At 41.1% G+C, this 20,772-nt stretch overlaps 1 protein-coding gene across 4 annotated transcripts in view; it reads right to left on the reverse strand.

Moving 5' to 3' along the window:
- trappc8 (trafficking protein particle complex subunit 8) overlaps positions 1 to 20,772 on the reverse strand; it is a 79,126-nt gene that overhangs the window by 16,363 nt on the left and 41,991 nt on the right. For all 4 annotated transcript variants that reach the window (XM_064935793.1, XM_064935792.1, XM_064935794.1 and 1 more), the window contains 5 exons: positions 16,401 to 16,595; positions 3,526 to 3,701; positions 3,244 to 3,318; positions 1,330 to 1,441; positions 1,047 to 1,204 (listed from right to left, as the gene is read on the reverse strand). In XM_064935793.1, the coding sequence (XP_064791865.1) occupies positions 1,047 to 1,204; positions 1,330 to 1,441; positions 3,244 to 3,318; positions 3,526 to 3,701; positions 16,401 to 16,595 (716 nt within the window). The remainder of the gene's footprint in view (positions 1 to 1,046; positions 1,205 to 1,329; positions 1,442 to 3,243; positions 3,319 to 3,525; positions 3,702 to 16,400; positions 16,596 to 20,772) is intronic.

Genomic DNA, 20,772 nt, shown 5'->3' on the forward strand with positions numbered 1-20,772 from the left:
TTGATGTATTTTGGACCATTTTCAATGATGTTGACTACATTCAAATACCTTCTCTAGAACCGTTGCGCCGATTGGCAACAAATATGGAATATAGAGTCTATTTACCCTTCTATTTTCCAGGACTAGTGCAAACAATATGGCCGTTATGAGCCAATGAGCTTGTGTGAATGGTTTTTCCTGTCCACCATGCGGTCAAACTTAACCATAGTTTACAGCTAACAATAGGAGTTGTTGTCCACAAAGCAGCATGGAGGGCTCACAAGTGCCTGTCTATTCCTTACTTTGGATGGTGGATACATTATTTTAATATTCAATTAGAGTTGTTGACGTCAACCGCCTGTATTCTATGAAGAGAGATGCTACTTACCTCATGTCATGAATATGAATAGCAATATAAAGGGCAATTTTTTTATAATAAATTTGCTGGAATGTTACATGTCCTACTTATATCAGTACACTCAAATAAACCTCACGTAGCAAATAAGCCATTAAATGTTTTGTTGACCAAATTCGAAACACTTTGACCTACATAAAAAAAACTCTGCTAGGTGAGTGAAAGAAACTAAACAACGCCTCCTGCTGGAGAAGACAGATTTTCACCTCTTCCTTTCTGGCTAGTATGCTCATATCTGAGCATGCGTGCCAAACAGGTCAATAGATAAATATGTGCCGGTTATAGCGCCACCCTATGGTAAATCTGAAAGTGCTTGCATAATGTTGAGTCTTGGCAGTGTTTGGAACATGTGTACCAAGTTTTGTTACAATATGATGGCTTGTTATTGAGCCACCATGTGGCCAATTGGCACGGCATGAGATGATGTGACATATGGGCCTTGGTAAAGTTGCACCTTCCTGGGCCTTACCATCTTGCTGGAATTAGATTTTTTTCCACCCATTTGGCATAAAGTACATAATTTGACCCATAATATTGGGTCAAATGACATTCATTAGACCTGGATTCATTGAATAGTTTAGTTCCAAAATGACGAAAAAAACACTGAAGCTCATTTCTGGGTAAGGGGTAGTGGACAGTGGTGAGTCAGTACCTCCAGCAGGGGCATGGGAGGGGTGATGGTGGGGTCAAGACGTCGGTCAGGACCGTGGCTGACAGAGGTCTTCTCCTCTTTGGTCTGGTTTAACCGCGGTCCCTGAATCTCTAGGTCCTGTCGACCACGAACCAATGTCCCCGCAGTCGCTGAGGGACCTTTAGAGAGTACCGCAACCACAACAAAGGTTGGGTGAGAAGGACCAAAACAAGTTTATAGCACTGGTTTTACAGTGTGTGTGTGTGTGTGTGTGTGTGACTGCATGACCATGTGTATGTGTTACCTCTGTTGCTGTTAATAGTATAGTCTCCAGTAGAAGGGGTGGAGGCCAGGTTATAGACTAGACCCAGGATGGTGAGCTGACCAGTCTGGCGAGGAATTAGCTTCAGACGAGCCTGCCAGGAGAGGAGGGAAAATACCGTTGAAGTCAGAAATTTACACACACCTTAGCCAAATGCATTTAAACTCAGTTTTCACAATTCCTGACATTTAATCCTAATTCCCTGCCAGTTAGGATCACCACTTTATTTTAAGAATGTGAAATGTCAAAATAATAGAAGAGAATTATTTATTTCAAATTGTATTTCTTTCATCACATTCCCAGTGGGTTAGAAGTTTGCATACACTCAATTAGTATTTGGTAGCATTGCCTTTAAACTGTTTAACTTGGGTCAAACGTGTCAGGTAGCCTTCCACAAGCTTCCCGCAATAAGTTGGGTGGATTTTGGCCCATTCCTCCTGACAGAGCTGGTGTAACCGAGTCAGGTTTGTAGGCCTCCTTGCTCGCACATGATTTTTCAGTTCTGCCCACACATCTGCTATAGGATTGGAGGTCAGGGTTTTGTGATGGCCACTCCAATATCTTGACTTTGTTGTCCTTAAGCCATTTTGCCACAACTTTGGAAGTATGTTGGGGTCATTGTCCATTTGGAAGACCCATTTGGAACTAAGCTTTAACTTCCTGACTGATATCTTGAGATGTTGCTTCAATATATCCACATAATTTTCTCTGCCTCATGATGCCATCTATTTTGTGAAGTGCACCAGTCCCTCATGCAGCAAAGCACCCTCACAACATGATGCTGCCACCCCTGTGCTTCACGGTTGGGATGGTGGTTCTTCGTGGTGGTGGTTCTTCGGCATGCAAGCTTCTCTCTTTCTCCTCCAAACATAACGATGTTTATTATGGCCAAACCATTCTATTTTTGGTTCATCAGACCAGAGGACTTTTCTCCAAAAAGTACGATCTTTGTCCACATGTGCAGTTGCAGACCGTAGTCTGGCTTTTTTATGGCGGTTTTGGAGCAGTGGCTTCTTCCTTGCTGAGTAGCCATTCAGGCTGTGTCGACATAGGACTCGTTTTACTGTGGATATAAATACTATTGTACCCGTTTTCTCCAGCATCATCACAAGGTCCTTTGCTGTTGTTCTGGGATTGATTTGCACTTTTCGCACCAAAGTACGTTCATCTCTAGAAGACAGAACGAGTCTCCTTCCTGAGCAGTATGACTGCGTGGTCCCATGGTGTTTATACTTGCGTACTATTGTTTGTACAGATGAAGGTAGTACATTCAGGTTTATGGAAATTGCTCCCAAGGATGAACCAGGCGAGAGGTCTACAATTTTATTGCTGAAGTCTTGGCTGATTTCTTTTGATTTTTCCATGATGTCACACAAAGAGGCACTGAGTTTGAAGGTAGGACTTGAAATACATCCACAGGTACACCTCCAATTGACTCAAATGATGTCAATTGGCTTTAGAAGCTTCTGATAGGCTATGACATCATTTACTGGAATTGTCCAAGCTGTTTAAAGGCACAGTCAACTTAGTGTATGTAAACTTCTGACCCACTGGAATTGTGATAGTGAATTATAAGTGAAATAATCTGTCTGTAAGCAATTGTTGGAAAAATGACTTGTGTCATGCACAAAGTAGATGTCCTAACCGACTTGCCAAAACTATAGTGGTTGTGGTTGAAAAACGAGTTCATGATTCCAACCTAAGTGTATGTAAACTTCTGACTTCAACTGTATCAGAAAGAAGAGTCGTATACTGTTATCACATGACAATGACGAGCGGGGGGGAGAAAGAGAGAGATTGAACATGGAGTTAGAGAGAAGTCACAGAAAATAAGAGGCGGAGAAAGAGGTAGAGAATGGGGGAGAGAAAAAAATGTTAAGAGATGCCACATCTTACCACTCTTGTCTCCTCGGGGTTCATGAAGAACTCTGGGATGACTTCTGTGGTGATGATGCTATCTTTCTGCACTGTCTGTAACGAGACCGGTTGTAAAAATGAGAGGTTTACTAGTTGAATGTGATGAGTTGAATGAAAAGTAACTACTCTTACAGCACTGTAGCATCACAGAGCAAAGGTAACACCAACAGTTGCTCTGATTCAGATGGGTTGGGAAGACACATTTCAGTTCAAGGCATTCAGGTGTACAATTGACTAGGTATCCCCCTTTCCATTTCTTACCCTGGGAGCGATGGCTTCCTTCTCATTGGTGATGGTGACAGCGTCTCCAACCATGACGTCCTGCGGTTGTGGTCGAGAGAAGTCTTTGAGCGTGAACTTCCAGAGCAGCGAGAGGTCTGAGAGAACCAGCGGAACCTTTAGAGGGTTCCGGAACGCCACCTCAACTATGATGGGTTCTACATAGGAGCAGAAAGAGAGACACCAGGATGAGGACAAACACAACCAAAGAAATGTGAGATTATCTAAGTATAGCGAATTCAAAACCACATGTAATATGCAGTACACGGAGTACACAAAGATGAAGAAAACCTTCCTAATATTGAGTTGCACCCTTTTATGCCCTCAGAACAGCCTCAATTCGTTGGGGCATGGACTAGAAAGTGTCCAAAGCATTCCACAGGGATGCTGGCCCATGTTGACTCCATTGCTTCCCACAGTTGTGTGAAGTTGGCTGGATGTCCTTTGGGTGGTGGACCATTCTTGATAGACCCGGGAAACTGTTGAGCATGAAAAACCCCTCTCTCAGTTCTTGACACACTCAAACCGGTGCACCTGGCACCTACTACCATAACTCTACCATAACTCGTTCAAAGGCACTTAAATCGTTTGTCTTACCCATTCACCCTCTGAATGGCACACATACTAGGGCTGACTCCATTTAGTCAACTGGTTGATTGTTTGGTTCTGACTTCAAATATATCAGAAAGAAGAGTCATATACTGTTATCACATGACAATGATGAGCGGGGGGAGAGAAAGAGAGAGATTGAACATGGAGTTAGAGAGAAGTCACAGTTGGTTTGACCCGAGATTCCATTAGGCAAGAAAAAAAAGTTACTTGTGCACAAAACACCTGTCTGAGTGGACTAATCCATTGAATAATGCATAATCCATTGCGGAGTCCAAGACATGTGCTACCGAAATTGTGTATGGTTATATTTCGTAAGAACAATGGTGCAACACTAATACAAATATTATTTTGTAACAAATGTGTTTTCTCCCGCGTTGGATAACGGTGGTTGTCCACAGTTCTGAAATACCAGCGTGCTGTTGAATTGGCACCTTTCCCTAGACCATGTTGCTCTATGCCTAATAGCAAAGTTGCCCATATTGGTGTTGAGGACAATGCCGCAGAGTTTGGAAACGAGAAAACAGCCTTTCAATTTTTCAGAACTTATTTAGCAGGCGAAACCCTTTTTTTTTTTGAGGTCACTCTTTTCAATGGGTTTTCATTGGGAATCCACTTCCACTGCATGTCACCAGTCTTTAGAAATTGGTTGAGGTTTTTCCTTTGTGTAATGAAGAAGCCCTGTTCAGAACGAGGGTCACTTGTAGAGTACTGTTAGATAGAGGCGCGTGACCAGAAAGCTAGCTACAATTTGTTTTCCTCCTGTATTGAACACAGACCATCCTGTCTTCAATTTTATTGAATATTTACATTAAAAAAATACCTAAAGTTGTATTACAAAAGTAGTTTGAAATGTTTTTGCAAAGTTTACAGGTAACTTTGAGATTTTTTGTAGTCACATAGCGCAAGTTGGAACCGGTGTTTTTCTGGATCAAACACGCCAAATAAATAGACATTTTGGATATGATTCGACGGAATTAATCGAACAAATGGACCATTTGTGATGTTTATGGGAAATATTAGAGCGCCAACAAAAGAAGCTCGTCAAAGGCATGAATTATATTTTTATTTCTGCGTTTTGTGTCGCGCCTGCAGGGTTGAAATATGCTTTTCTCTCTCTGTTTACGGAGGTGCTATCCTCAGATAATAGCATTGTTTGCCTTCGCCGAAAAGCCTTTTTGAAATCTGACATGTTGGCTGGATTCACAATTAGTGTAGCTTTAATTTGGTATCTTGCATGTGTGATTTCATGAAAGTTTGATTTTTATAGTAATTTATTTGAATTTGGCGCTCTGCATTTTCACTGGCATCCCACATATCCCAGTGAGGTTAACTAGGCAAGTCAGTTAAGAACAAATTCTTATTTTCAATGACGGCCTAGGAACAGTGGGTTCTTACCTTGTCAGCTCTGGGATTTGATCTTGCAACCTTTCGGTTACTAGTCCAATGCGCTAACCACTAGTTAACCTGCTGCCCCTCGTATTAACTGTCTATGAAAAATGAGGAGAGAGGAAACCCCAACTTAATTAGGTATATAATCAATAGCCTAACTGTTAAATAAACCGTTCCATGTCGGCAATTGCATTCACAAATGCATGCGACTGATTTTAGTCGTGCTCAGAAGACCACTCTTCCAGAACGAATACAAGGAAACAAGCAACTAAGAGAAAGGCTATTGTGACATCTTGTGGACAATCAGAGACTTACACCTGAGAACGAAGGAGACTGCCATCCAAAGAACAAGGCCTACGTCGAACCTATAAGACCTTAAACACGTAAATATATGCATTACACTTCTTACCCATAAGAGTGGCAGTTCGGGGCAAGGTATTATGGCTAAACTAAGCGTAGTTTACAAATGGATCCAAGTGTTGTTTCTCTTTAAAGCCCATCTTGTATAACACGTGTCATATTGTGTTGGTCCGCAAGGGACCTGTTGTCATGGTACTAAGTTTCAAGTCAATAACCTATACAGTGTGTGTGTGTAATGTAAAATATATATATATATATATATAAAATTATCATTTAGCTTGTTAGTCAATAAATGACAAATCAATTTTTGTGGTACGAATGATCAGTGAGACCCGAGTCTACAATGTTCAGAATAAGACTGTATGAGGAAATTATTAAATTGATGACTGGCATGATATCTATATACTCAAGTTAATTTGGGAAACGTTACCTCATTTAAACACACTTTTCCCATGGTGCCCCAGATTCCTAATGAGTTAGTTGTGACATGATTAATTTAAGTCTAATAATAATTCAAACGAAAGGAGGTAATTATTAGATGAATAGCAGTCATCACATTAATGATAGTCACGTCACATGTATATACACTACCGCTCAATAGTTTGGGGTCAATTAGAAATGTCCTTGTTTTTGAAAGAAAAGCACATCTTTTGTCCATTAAAAAAAACATAAAATTGATCAAAATACAGTGTAGACATTTTCTTTTTCTTTTTACCTTTATTTTACTAGGCAAGTCAGTTAAGAACAAATGCTTATTTTCAATGACGGCCTAGGAACAGTGGGTTAACTGCCTGTTCAGGGGCAGAACGACAGATTTGTACCTTGTCAGCTCAGGGATTCGAACTTGCAACCTTTCGGTTACTAGTCCAACACTCTAACCACTAGGCAACCCTGCATTATTAATGTTGTAAATAACTATTGTAGCTGGAAACAGCTGGTTTTGAATGGAATATCTACATAGGCGTACAGAGGCCCATTATCAGCAACCGTCACTCCTGTGTTCCAATGGAACGCTGTGTTAGCTAATCCAAGTTTATAATTTTAAAAGGCCAATTGATCATTAGAAAACCCTTTTGCAATTATGCTAGCACAGCTGAAAACTGTTCTGATTACAGAAGCAATAAAACTGGCCTTCTTTAGACAAGTTGAGCATCTGAAGTATCAGCATTTGTGGGTTCGATTACAGGCTCAAAATGGCCAGAAACAATTAACTTCCCTTTTGAAACATATCAGTCTACTCTTGTTCTGAGAAATTTAGGCTATTCTATGCGAGAAATTGCCAAGAAACTGAAGATCTCGTACAAGATCTCTTATCTACCAACATAGACAGGGCTCCAACTCCTCTTGCTCCACAATGAAATAGGGTGCAGGCCAGGCAGCAGGCTGTTAGCCAGCCTGCCATCTTAGTGGAGTCTGCCACTAGCACAGTCAGTGTAGTCAGCTCAGCTATCCCCATTGAGACCGTGTCTGTGCCTCGACCTAGGTTGGTCAAAATTAAACATGGCGGTGTTCGCCTTACCAATCTCACTAGGATAAAGACCTCCTCCATTCCTGCCATTATTGAAAGAGATTGTGATACCTCACATCTCAAAATAGGGCTACTGAATGTTAGATCCCTTACTTCAAAGGCAGTTATAGTCAATTAACTAATCATAATCTTGACGTGATTGGCCTGACTGAAACATGGCTTAAGCCTGATGAATTTACTGTGTTAAATGAGGCCTCACCTCCTGGTTACACTAGTGACCATATCCCCTGTGCATCTCGCAAAGGCGGAGGTGTTGCTAACATTCACAAAAGCAAATATCAATTTACAAAACAAAAAAAACGTTTTCGTCTTTTGAGCTTCTAGTCAGTCTAGCTACTGTTTACAGGCCTCCTGGGCCATATACAGCGTTCCTCATTGAGGTTCCTGAAATTCTATCGGACCTTGTAGTCATAGCAGATAATATTCTAATTTTTGGTGACTTTAATATTCACGTGGAAAAGTCCACAGACCCACTCCAAAATGCTTTCGGGGCCATCATCAACTCAGTGGGTTTTGTCCAACATGTCTCTGGACCTACTCACTGTCACAGTCAAACTCTGGACCTAGTTTTGTCCCATGGAATAAATGTTGTGGATCATAATATTTTTCCAAATAATCCTGGAATATCGGACCACCATTTTATTACGTTTGCAATTGCAACAAATAATCTGCTCAGACCCCAACCAAGGGGCATCAAAAGTCGTGCTATAAATTCGCAGATTCATAAATTCAAAGATTCCTTTATGCCACATATGTCAGAGTCAAGGCCCGCGGGCCACATCCGGCCCGCGAGAAGGTTTTTTACGGCCCCTGGGATGATCTTGATTTATTATTAGAACCGGCCCGCAGACCGCAGCAAGCCGGCAGCCCGCAGATCTTTTACACGCACCAATACTACATTTCCCACAATGCAACGGTGACGCACCGAGCAGTAGGCTGCTTCATTTCAATATTTATTGGCACAGCAGTCGTCAGCATCACAGTAAAATTAACTTTCAGATACCCATCAAAAATGGCAAAACGGAAGGTGGACACTGAGAACCGGGGTTTCAAACAAGGTGGGAGTCGGAGTATATGTTCACGGAGGTAGCTGGAAAACCTGTGTGTCTTCTGTGTGGAGAAAGTGTGGCGGTACTGAAAGAGTATAATCTGAGACGACATTATGAAACGAAACACGCGGACAAAAACAAGAATATGGACATGGAACAAAGGCTACAAAAGGCAGAGGAATTAAAACGAGGCCTCAAATCTCGACAGGCTCTGTTCAAAAAAGCCAAATCACAAGGCCAGGCTGCTGTCAAGGCCAGTTTTATTTTGGCAGAAGAGATCGCTAAATCAGCCCGGCCATTTACGGAGGGGGATTTCATCAAAAACTGCATGATTAAAGTTTGTGACGAAGTTTGCCCAGAAAAAGGCAACTCTTTTTAAATGTGAGTCTGAGCAGAAACACCATTGCCGAGAGAGTAGACCAGTTGTCCATCAATCTAAAAGAGCAGCTTGTGAAAAAGGGAAAAGATTTCATTGCATATTCCTTGGCTGTGGATGAGAGCACCGACATTTCTGACATTGCCCATTTGTCAATTTTCATCCGCGGAGTGGACTCCAGCCTAAGCGTGACAGAGGAGTTTTTGGCTTTACGTCCTATGCATGGCACAACTACGGGGCATGATTTGTATGAAGAGGTGTCAAGATGTGTAAATGAGATGGAGCTGCCTTGGGAAAAACTCGTGGGTTTGACAACCGACGGAGCACCTGCGATGTGTGGACACAGGAGCGGACTGGTGGCGAAGATACGGGAAAAGATGCAAGAGGAAAACGCGACAGGTGAGCTGACAGCTTATCATTGTATCATACACCAGGAAGCGTTGTGCGGTAAAGCCTTGAAAATGGAGCATGTAATGAGCATCATCACGCGCACAGTTAACTTTATCAGAGCCAAAGGTTTGAATCACCGCCAGTTCAAGGCATTTCTGACGGAGTTAGAAACGGAGCATGGTGATTTGCCTTATCACACAGAGGTGCGATGGCTAAGCCAGGGAAAGGTGCTTCAAAGATGTTTCGAGCTTTGTCTGTTCTTGGACAGCAAAGGGAAAGACACAACACAACTCCGAGACGAAATGTTTCTGTGTGAAATGGCTTTTCTGTGTGACATTACGAGTCATCTGAATGCAATGAACTTGCAGCTGCAGGGTCGGGATCATGTCATCTCTGATATGTACAGTACAGTGAAGGCATTTAAAACCAAACTGACTCTGTGGGAGACGCAGATGCGGAAAGAAAATTTGAGCCACTTTCCCAGCTGCCAGACCATGAAAGAGAAGCTCTCTACCAGTGCGTTCCCGAGCGCACAGTTGGCTGATAAAATAGGTATGCTTGCCGCTGACTTTCGACGCCGATTTGCTGACTTTGAAGCACAAAAAAGCAGGTTGGAACTGCTCGGTAACCCATTTGCTGTTGACGTGGAAAGCTCACCAAAACCTCCAAATGGAGTTGATTGACCTCCAATGCAATGATGCACTGAGGGCAAAATATGCGGCAGTGGGTGCTGCGGAGTTCGCCCGTTTCCTCCCCGACACAATGCCCCAGCTGCGCATCCAGGCTGCTCAAACGTTGTCTATGTTTGGCAGCACATACCTGTGTGAACAACTTTTTCTTTGATGAACCTGAACAAAACATCACACAGAAGTCGACTTACTGCTGAACACCTCCACTCAATTCTGAGGATTTCCTCAGCTCAGAGCCTTACCCCGAACATTGATGAACTTGTGGAAAAGATGGGACACCACCAAGTATCACCCTCAACCTCAAACAAGTGAACATTACTGTGCAATCACATATTTAGAGTTTTTACTCAGTTCAAGTTTAAAAGTTAAAGTTTAATATTTGTTTTCACTGCATGTTACTTCTCCTTAAACAAAGTGTTGTTTTTGATTAATAGATTTTTGCACTTTATTTTATTGTATTTCAATCCAATTATATTTTAAAAATATTTCAGTTGAGTGGATGATAGAAAATTGCTATTATTGTTTTTTTCTTTGAAGTAAATTTAGCCCACTTTTGCTAAAATAGAAAATATAGGCTACTGATGGTGCCTTGAATACCGGTTTCTTTCATTTAATGTTCATGTTATGGGGATTTTTATATAAAGGAAATTTGTCTTTTGTGTCTGTTGAAAATTAAAGATTACTGACAGAGCCATAAGAAAATATTGCTTTATTTATCTGATCATATTGGAATATATTTGTTAGGTTTTCAGTAGGTTCAATTAGGTTCACTAGACTATATGCGTCATTTAAAAATTTTTCAATGAACATTCGAACAGTTTTCAATGAACATTCGAACAGTCCGCCCTCGGCTTGTAAAATTTTTTATTTGGCCCTCCGTCCATTTGACTTTGACACCCCTGCTTTATGCCCTTCGACTCCCTGTGCCTACCCAAGGACTTCAGAGGACAACAATCAGTTAACCACCTAACTGAGGAACTCAATTTAACCTTGTGCAATACCCTAGATGCAGTTGCACCCCAAAAAACTAAAAACATTTCTCATAAGAAACTAGCTCCCAGGTATACATTGGAACGGAAATGGCGCCACACTAAACTGGAAGACTTCCGACAAGCTTGGAAAGACAGTATCGAGCAGTATTGAAGAGCCCTCACTGCTGCTCGATCATCCAACTGAGGAACTCAATTTAACCTTGCGCAATACCCTAGATGTATTTTTCCAACTTAATTGAGGAAAATAAGAACAATCCGAAATTTCTTTTTGATACTGTCGCAAAGCTAACTAAAAAGCAGCATTCCCCAAGTGAGGATGGCTTTCACTTCAGCAGTAATAAATTCATGAACTTCTTTAAGCAAAAGATCATGATTATTAGAAAGCAAGTTACGGACTCCTCTTTAAATCTGCGTATTCCTCCAAAGCTCAGTTGTCCCGAGTCTGCACATCTCTGCCAGGACCTAGGATCAAGAGAGACACTCAAGTGTTTTAGTACTATATCTCTTGACACAATGATGAAAATAATCATGGCCTCGAAACCGTCAAGATGCATACTGGACCCTATTCCAACTAAACTACTGAAAAAGCTGCTTCCTGTGCTTGTTTATTATGTTCAACACAGAATGGCCGTCTCTCTATCCACTGGATGTGTACCAAACTCACTAAAAGTGTCAGTAATAAAGCCTCTCTTGAAAAAGCCAAACCTTGACCCAGAAAACATAAAAACTATTGTCCTATATTGAATCTTCCATTCCTCTCAAATTTAGAAAATGATGTTGCGCAGCAACTCACTGCCTTCCTGAAGACAAACAATGTATACAAATTGCTTCAGTCTGGTTTTAGACCCCATCATAGCACTGAGACTGCACTTGTGAAGGTGGTAAATTACCTTTTAATGGCATCAGACCGAGGCTCTGCATCTGTCCTCGTGCTCCAAGACCTTAGTGCTGCTTTTGATACCATCGATCAACATATTCTTTTGGAGAGATTGGAAACCCAAATTGGTCTACACGGACAAGTTCTGGCCTGGTTTAGATCTTATCTGTCGGAAAGATATCAGTTTGTCTCTGTGAATGGTTTGTCTTCTGACAAATCAACTGTAAATTTTGGTGTTCCTCAAGATTCCGTTTTAGGACCACTATTGTTTTCACTATATATTTTACCTCTTGGGGGTGTCATTCGAAAACATAATGTTAACTTTCGCTGCTATGCGGATGACACGCAGCTGTACATTTCCATGACACATGGTGAAGCCCCAAAATTGCCCTCATGAGAAGTCTGTTTCAGACATAAGGAAGTGGATGGCTGTAAACTTTCCACTTTTAAACTCTGACAAAACAGAGATGCTTGTTCTAGGTCCCAAGAAACAAAGATATCTTCTGTTGAATCTGACAATTAATCTTGATGGTTGTACAGTCGTCTCAAATAAAACTGAAGGACCTTGGCGATACTCTGGACCCTGATCTCTCTTTTGACGAACATATCAAGACTGTTTCAAGGACATCTTTTTTCCCCACCTACGTAACATTGCAAAAATCATTAAATTTCTGTCCAGAAATGATGCAGAAAAATGAATCCCTGCTTTTGTTACTTCTAGGTTAGACTACTGCAATGCTCTACTTTCCGGCTACCCGGATAAAGCACTAAATAATCTTCAGTTAGTGGTAAATACGGCTGCTAGAATCCTGACGAGAACCAAAATATTTGATCATATTACTCCAGTGCTAGCCTCCCTACACTGGCTTCCTGTTAAGGCAAGGGCTGGTTTCAAGGTTTTACTGCTAACCTACAAAGCATTACATGGGCTTGCTCCTACCTATCTATCTGATTTGGTCCTGCCGTACATACCTACACATACTCTACGGTCACAAGACACAGGCCTCCTAATTGTCCCTAGAATTTCTACAGCTGGAGGCAGGGCTTTCTCCTATAGAGCTCCATTTTTATGGAATGGTCTGCCTACCCATGTGAGAGACGCAGACTCTGTCTCAACCTTTAACCTCTTGAAGCTAGGGGGCACCATTTTCATTTTTGGAAAAATAACGTGCCCAAAGTAAACGGCCTATTTCTCAGAACCAGCTGCTAGAATATGCATATAATTGACAGCTTAGGATAGAAAACACTAAAGTTTCCAACTGTAAAAATATTGTCTGTGAGTATAACAGAACTGATATTGCAGGCGAAAGCCTAAGAAAAATCCAATCAGGAAGTGACTCATGTTTTGAAACCGTTGTGTTCCTATGCACCCCTATTGGCCATTGAAAGGGATATCAACCAGATTCCTTTTTCTACGTATTCCCTAAGGTGTCTACAGCATTTTGACGTAGTTTCACGCCTTTTATGTTGAAGAATGAGCGTAAACGACTACATTGCGTAAGTGGCCAGCTGAGGGCTCTCAGAGTGATTCTTGCGTAAAAGACAGAGGTGGTCATTTTTCCTCTCGCTCCTACTGAAAAGCCAATTGTCCCAGTTGATATATTATCGAATAGATATTTGAAGAAAAACACCTTGAGGATTGATCATAAAAAAAAACATTTTGTGACCGCTATTTCCGGTGGATTTCTCAACATATAACGTGACCAACAAACGGAGGTATTTTGGGTAGAAAAATAATCTTTATGGAGCAAAAGGAACATTTGCTGTCAAACTGGGAGTCTAATGAGTGAAAACATCCGAAGCTCATCAAAGGTAAATTAATAATTTGATTGCTTTTCTGATTTTCGTGACCAAGCGTCCTACTGCTAGCTGGACATAATGCTATGCTAGGCTATCGATAAACTTACAGAAACACTTGTCTTGCTTTGGCTGTAAAGCATAATTTCAAAATCTGAGATGACAGATTGATTAACAAAAGGCTAAGCTGTGTTTCACTATATTTCACTTATGATTTCATGGATATGAATATTTTCTAGTAATATTTTTTGACCACTGCGCGATGGTAATTAGTGTAGTTGATGACATTTCTCCCGGATCCGGGATGGGTAGTTCCAAGATTTTAAACGGCTTGGAAAATTCCAGAAAATGATGTCATGGCTTTAGAAGCTTCTGATATGCTAATTGACATCATTTGAATCAATTGGCGGTGTACCTGTGGATGTATTTCAAGGCCTACCTTCAAATTCAGTGCCTCTTTGCTTGACGTCATGGGAAAATCAAAAGAAATCAGCCAAAAATTGTAGACCTCAACAAGTCTGGTTCATCCTTGGGAGTAATTTCCAAACGCCTGAAGGTACCACATTCATCTGTACAAACAATAGTACGCAAGTATAAACACCATGCCGTCATACCGCTCAGGAAGGAGATGCGTTCCGTCTCCTAGAGATGAACGTACTTTGATGCAAAAAGTGCAAATCAATCCCAGAACAACGGCAAAGGATCTTGTGAAGATGCTGGAGGAAACAGGTACAACCGCCAGATGACGGTTTGCAACTGCACATTGGGACAAAGATCCTGCTTTTTGGAGAAACGTCCTCTGGTCTGATGAAACAAAAATAGAACCGTTTTGCCATAATGACATTCATTATGTTTGGAGGTAAAGGGGGAGGCTTGCAAGCCAACGAGCACCATCCCAACCGTTAAGCACGGGGGTGGCAGCATCATGTTGTGGGGGTGCTTTGCTTCAGGAGAGACTGGTGCTCTTCACAAAATATATGGCATCATGAGGAAAGAACTATGTGGATATATTGAAACAACATCAATCAGGAAGTTAAAGCTTGGTCGCAAATGGGTCTTCCAAATCAAATTTATTTATATAGCCCTTCGTACATCAGCTGATATCTCAAAGTGCTGTACAAAATCCCAACCTAAAACCCCAAACAGCAAGCAATGTAGGTGTAGAAGCACGGTGGCAGAGAGAGAGAGAGAGAGAGAGAGAGATATCTCATATATATATATATATATATATATATAGAAAAGTCAGTCTCTTGCTCATCACAGCCCTAGCATTTCTGTCTTCCTGTCTCTTCCCCGGTCTGTATTTCAGTGCTCCAGGTGTCACCTGGCCCCTGAGCCATTCTTTTCTTCTGTCGCAACCATCCGTGACCGGGAGGTCCGTGGGGTGCACAATTAACCTATCGTTGGTCGGTAGGAATATCCTTGTCTCATCGTGCACCAGCGACTCATGTGGCGGGCCGGGCGCAGTGCACGCTAACCAAGGTTGCCAGGTGCACAGTGTTTCCTCCGATACATTGGGGCGGCTGGCTTCCGGTTTGGATACGCGCTGTGTTAAGAAGCAGTGCGGCTTGGTTGGGTTGTGTATCAGAGGACGCATGACTTTCAACCTTCGTCTCTCCCGAGCCCGTACGGGAGTTGTAGCAATGAGACAAGATAGGAGCTACTAAACAATTGGATACTGCGAAATCGGGGATAAAAAGAATGAAAAAATAATTTACACAAAAATCCCACTGAAGACTTAGTAAAGACTTCAGTCAAGACTTAATGACTTTTTTAATGACTAATCAAAGAGTATGTAAACTTCCAACTTTAACTGTGGCCTTGTTATTGTTATCGTGTTAATTATTATTACTTTTTATTTACTTTGTAAATATTTTCTTAACCAACAGTGCAGATCAAGAAGAGTTAAGGACTTGTAAGTAAGCAGGTGCTGACCTAACATAATCATAAGGTGTGCTTTCACCGTAAAGCCTTCTAGAATTCTGACATTAAGGAGAAGTTGCATTAAGGAGAAGTTTATCGATATTTCCATGCATAACACTTGTATCTTTAATCAATGTTTATTATGAGTATTTCTGTAACTTGATGTGGCTCTCTGCACGTTCACCGGATGTTTGTTTGAGACAATGCATTTCTGAACATAAAACAACAATTTCAAATTAGGTTTTTGGACATAAAGATTAACTTTATCCAACAAAACACACATTTATTGTGTAACATGAAGTCCTGTGAGTGCCATCTGATGAAGATCAAAGGTTAGTGATTCATTTCATCGCTATTTCTGACTTTTGTGAGGGCTCTCCTTGGCTGGAAAATGGCTTTATGGTTTTCTGTGACTAGGTGCTGACCTAACATAATCGTTTGGTGTGCTTTCACCGTAAAGCCTATTTGAAATTGGACACTGTGGCTGGATTTACAAGACGTTTATCTTTAAAATTGTGTAAAATACTTGTATGTTTCAGGAATTTTTATTATGGGATTTCTGTTGTTTTGAATTTGGCACCCTGCAATTTCACTGACTGTTGGCGAGGTGGGAGCTAGCGTCCCACATGTCCCAGAGAGGTTTAACAAGTGACATTAGTAAGGGATCATAGCTTTCACTTGGATTCACCTGGTCAGTCTGTCATGAAAAGCAGGTGTTCCTAATGTTTTATACATTCAGTGTGTGTGGGTGCAGGTATGGGGTTGTATGGGCTAACTATCGAGTTTCCAGACTCATTCTTTAATGAGAAAGTGAGATACGAAAAGTGATGAGGAAATGGGAGTGTTGTTGTACGGAGGAGAGTAACTGTTCTTACCTTCTACTACAGCCAGCGGGAAGTGGAGATTGTCTGTTTGACTGTTGAGGCAGCACTGGGTAGGGTAGAACGTTGACGGGACAACCCCACGGTTGGCGGCGGCAACCAACTGTTCCTCGAGGTCCTGCCACACGGCAGCGAGGTCCTGGTCGAACTCCTGGTCCAAGGACACATGGGTGGCAGCCTGCTTCTCACCTGATCAATAACCAATATCACAATAAATACATTTATCAATCAATCAGGTCATTATGGATCAAACAAGCACTATCCAGTAGATGCCTGGGAAATTAAATATATTAATAACACAACTTGACAAGGACATTGTGGATCAAAACAATTACTGTGTGAGTAGGTTGGTGCAAAAGGGATACATACACTACCCTCCGTATGCATTTGCAGTGAAGCTAAAATATTCAATTTGGCTCTATACTGCAGCATTTTGGAAGTTAATGGTGAATAACGTATTGTGTCAAAAAAATGCTCATCTCCCTGTTATTGGTAATGGTGATATTTTATCGTGTTGTTGAAGCCTCTAATCTTCATTGGGGCGGCAGGATAGCCTCGTGGTTAGAGTGTTGTACTAGTAATCGCAAGGTTGCAAGTTCAAACCCCCGAGCTGACAAGGTACAAATCTGTCATTCTGCCCCTGAACAGCCAGTTAACCCACTTGTTCCTAGGCAGTCATTGAAAATAAGAATTTGTTCTTAACTGACTTGCCTAGTTAAATAAATGTAAAATAAATACAATTATTAAAATGACAATATCAGGATTAATTTAGAAGTGTTCAGAAATATCTTATCTACTCAACTAAAGTTATCATTCACCATTCTGTTTCTATTGGGCAAAACATAACGAAAGCAAATCTATTCAACAAGTGTGTAGTCACAAGCTTGACGTAGTCATTGTGTGCTAGGAATATGGGACCAAATACTAAACGTTTTAAAGTAGTCATACACCAAGAGATGAAGATTAACCAAAACCCGATTGCGAAATAATGCTTTTTGGGGTATTCATTGATGAAAATACCAGGTGATGTAAATACATTTGAAGGGTTATGCTCATCTGTCTATGGGTTCATTTGAATAATTTCGTAGAATTAAATTGGTGTTAAATTCGTTATGAATCTTAGTTATCACACACAGCATACAGATAGAGCCTTTTAAGCAGAAAATCTGTCAGGCAGCACTTTTATAAGCCAATCATTGTGCAACAATTCTAAATGCAATGTTCTGCTAAAAATATTTTTGGGGTTACCATTAAAAATAACTAATATTTAAATTTCTCAACTGGTAATTGAAGCACGATTCCCATTCGCCATTCAAATGCATAGGCAACGGAAGGCAGGGTTCATCAATGCATCACACACCACTTTGCCATGAGCTGGAGGCAGTATGGATCTTGAAAACATATACAGTGGGGAGAACAAGTATTTGATACACTGCCAATTTTGCATGTTTTTCTACGTACAAAGCATGTAGAGGTCTGTAATTTTGTATCATAGGTACACTTCAACTGTGAGAGACGGAATCTAAAACAAAAATCCAGAAAATCACATTGTATGATTCGTAAGTAATTAATTTGCATTTTATTGCATGTATAAACTGATCGGCCATATCCCCGGTGTACATTATAGTGCTGCTGTCCAAATGTCTAGTGCCACATTTCATAATAGAAACCCTGACACACACACACAGAGAGACGACGACACACACAAACTGACAACGGCGCGCACCCGCCCACACACCCTTTCCATGACGCACACCCACCGACCGACGATACACCGATGACGACACGCACACACACCCACCCACCGACCGACGACACACACACACACAATGACACACACAAACGATGACACCCCCCCCCCCCATCCCCAACGACGCGCACGAGAACTTTGAAAGTTTCTACAAATGCAGTCGCAAAGCACTATGACGAAACTGGCACTCATGGGGACCGCTACAGGAAGGGAAGACCCAGAGTTACCTCTGCTGCAGAGGATAAGTTCATTACAGTTAACTGCACCTCAGAAATTGCAGAGTTCAGGTAACAGACACATCTCAACATCAACTGTTCAGAGGGAACAGCGTGAATCAGGCCTTCATGGTCAAATTGCTGAAAGGAAACTAATACTAAAAGGACACCAATAAGAAGAGACTTCCTTGCATCAAGAACCACGAGCAATGGACATTAGACCAGTGGAAATCTGTCCTTTGGTTTGATGAGTCAACATTTTAGATTTTTGGTTCCAATTGCTGTGTCTTTGTGAGACGCAGAGTAGGTGAGCGGATGATCCTCGAATGTGTGGTTCCAATCGTGAAGCATGGAGGTGGTGGTGTGATGGTTCTTTGCTGATGACACAGTCAGGGGATTTATTAAGAATTCAAGGCACACTTAACCAGCATGGCTACCACAGCAATTCACCATCCCATCTGGTTTGCGTTTAGTGGGACTATCACTTGTTCTTCAACATGACAATGACCTAAAACACACCTCCAGGCTGTGTAAGGGCTATTTTACAAAGGAGAGTGATGGAGTGCTGCATCAGATTACCTGGCCTCCACAATCACCCGACCTCAGACAAATTGAGTTGGACCGTAGAATGAAGGAAAAAAATGCCAACAGGTGCTCAGCACATGTTGGAAAAACATTCCATGTGAAGCTGGTTGAGAGAATGACAAGTGTGCAACGCTGTCATCAAGGAAAAGGGTGGTTACTTTAAACAACCTTTGTTACATACATACATACATGCATACATGCATACATGCATACATGCATACATGCATACATGCATACATACATACATGCATACATACATACATACATACATACATACATACATACATACATACATACATACATACATACATACATACATACATACATACATACATACATACATACATACATACATACATACATACATACATACATACATACATACATACATACATACATACATACATACATACATACATACATACATACATACATACATACATACATACATACATACATACATACATACATACATACATACATACATACATACATACATACATACATACATACATACATACATACATACATACATACATACATACATACATACATACATACATACATACATACATACATACATACATACATACATACATACATACATACATACATACATACATACATACATACATACATACATACATACATACATACATACATACATACATACATACATACATACATACATACATACATACATACATACATACATACATACATACATACATACATACATACATACATACATGCATACATGCATACATGCATACATACATACATGCATACATACATACATACATACATACATACATACATACATACATACATACATACATACATACATACATACATACATAGTGGGGAGAACAAGTATTTGATACACTGCCGATGCAGGTTCTCCCACTTACAAAACATGTAGAGGTCTGTAATTGTTATAATAGGTACACTTCAACTGGGAGAGACGGAATCTAAAACAAAAATCCAGAAAATCAAACATGTATGATTTCTAAGTATCCCCAAAGAATGATTTTTCCACCCTCATGCTTCAAGGTTGGGATGGTGTACTTGGGGTTGTACTCATCCTTCTTCTTCCTCCAAACACGGCGAGTGGAGTTTAGACCAAAAAGCTCAATTTTTGTCTCATCAGACCACATGACCTTCTACCATTCCTCCTCTGGATCATCCAGATGGTCATTAGAAAACTTCAGACGGGCCTGGACATGTGCTGGCTTGAGCAGGGGGACTTTACGTGCGCTGCAGGATTTTAATCCATGACGGCGTAGTGTGTTACTAATGGTTTTCTTTGAGACTGTGGTCCCAGCTCTCTTCAGGTCATTGAGCAGGTCCTGCTGTGTAGTTCTGGGCTGATCCCTCACCTTCCTCATGATCATTCATGCCCCATGAGGTGAGTTCTTGCATTGAGCCCCAGACCGTTGGTGATTGACCATCATCTTGAACTTCTTCCATTTTCTAATAATTGAGCCAACAGTTGTTGCCTTCTCACCAAGCTGCTTGCCTATTGTCCTGTAGCTCATTCCTGCCTTGTCCAGGTCTACAATTTTATCCCTGATGTCCTTACACAGCTATCTGGTCTTGGCCATTGTGGAGAGGTTAGAGTCTGTTTGATTGTGTGGACAGGTGTCTTTTATACAGGTAACGAGTTCAAACAGGTGCAGTTAACACAGGTAATGAGTGTAGAACAAGAGGGCTTCTTAAAGAAAAACTAACAGGTCTGTGAGAGCTGGAATTCTTACTGGTTGGTAGTTCTGGATTTTTGTTTAAATTCCGTCTCACAGTTGAAGTGTACCCATGA

Source organism: Oncorhynchus masou, chromosome 24, assembly GCF_036934945.1.
Source record: "Oncorhynchus masou masou isolate Uvic2021 chromosome 24, UVic_Omas_1.1, whole genome shotgun sequence".
Classification (NCBI taxonomy): Eukaryota; Metazoa; Chordata; class Actinopteri; order Salmoniformes; family Salmonidae; genus Oncorhynchus; species Oncorhynchus masou.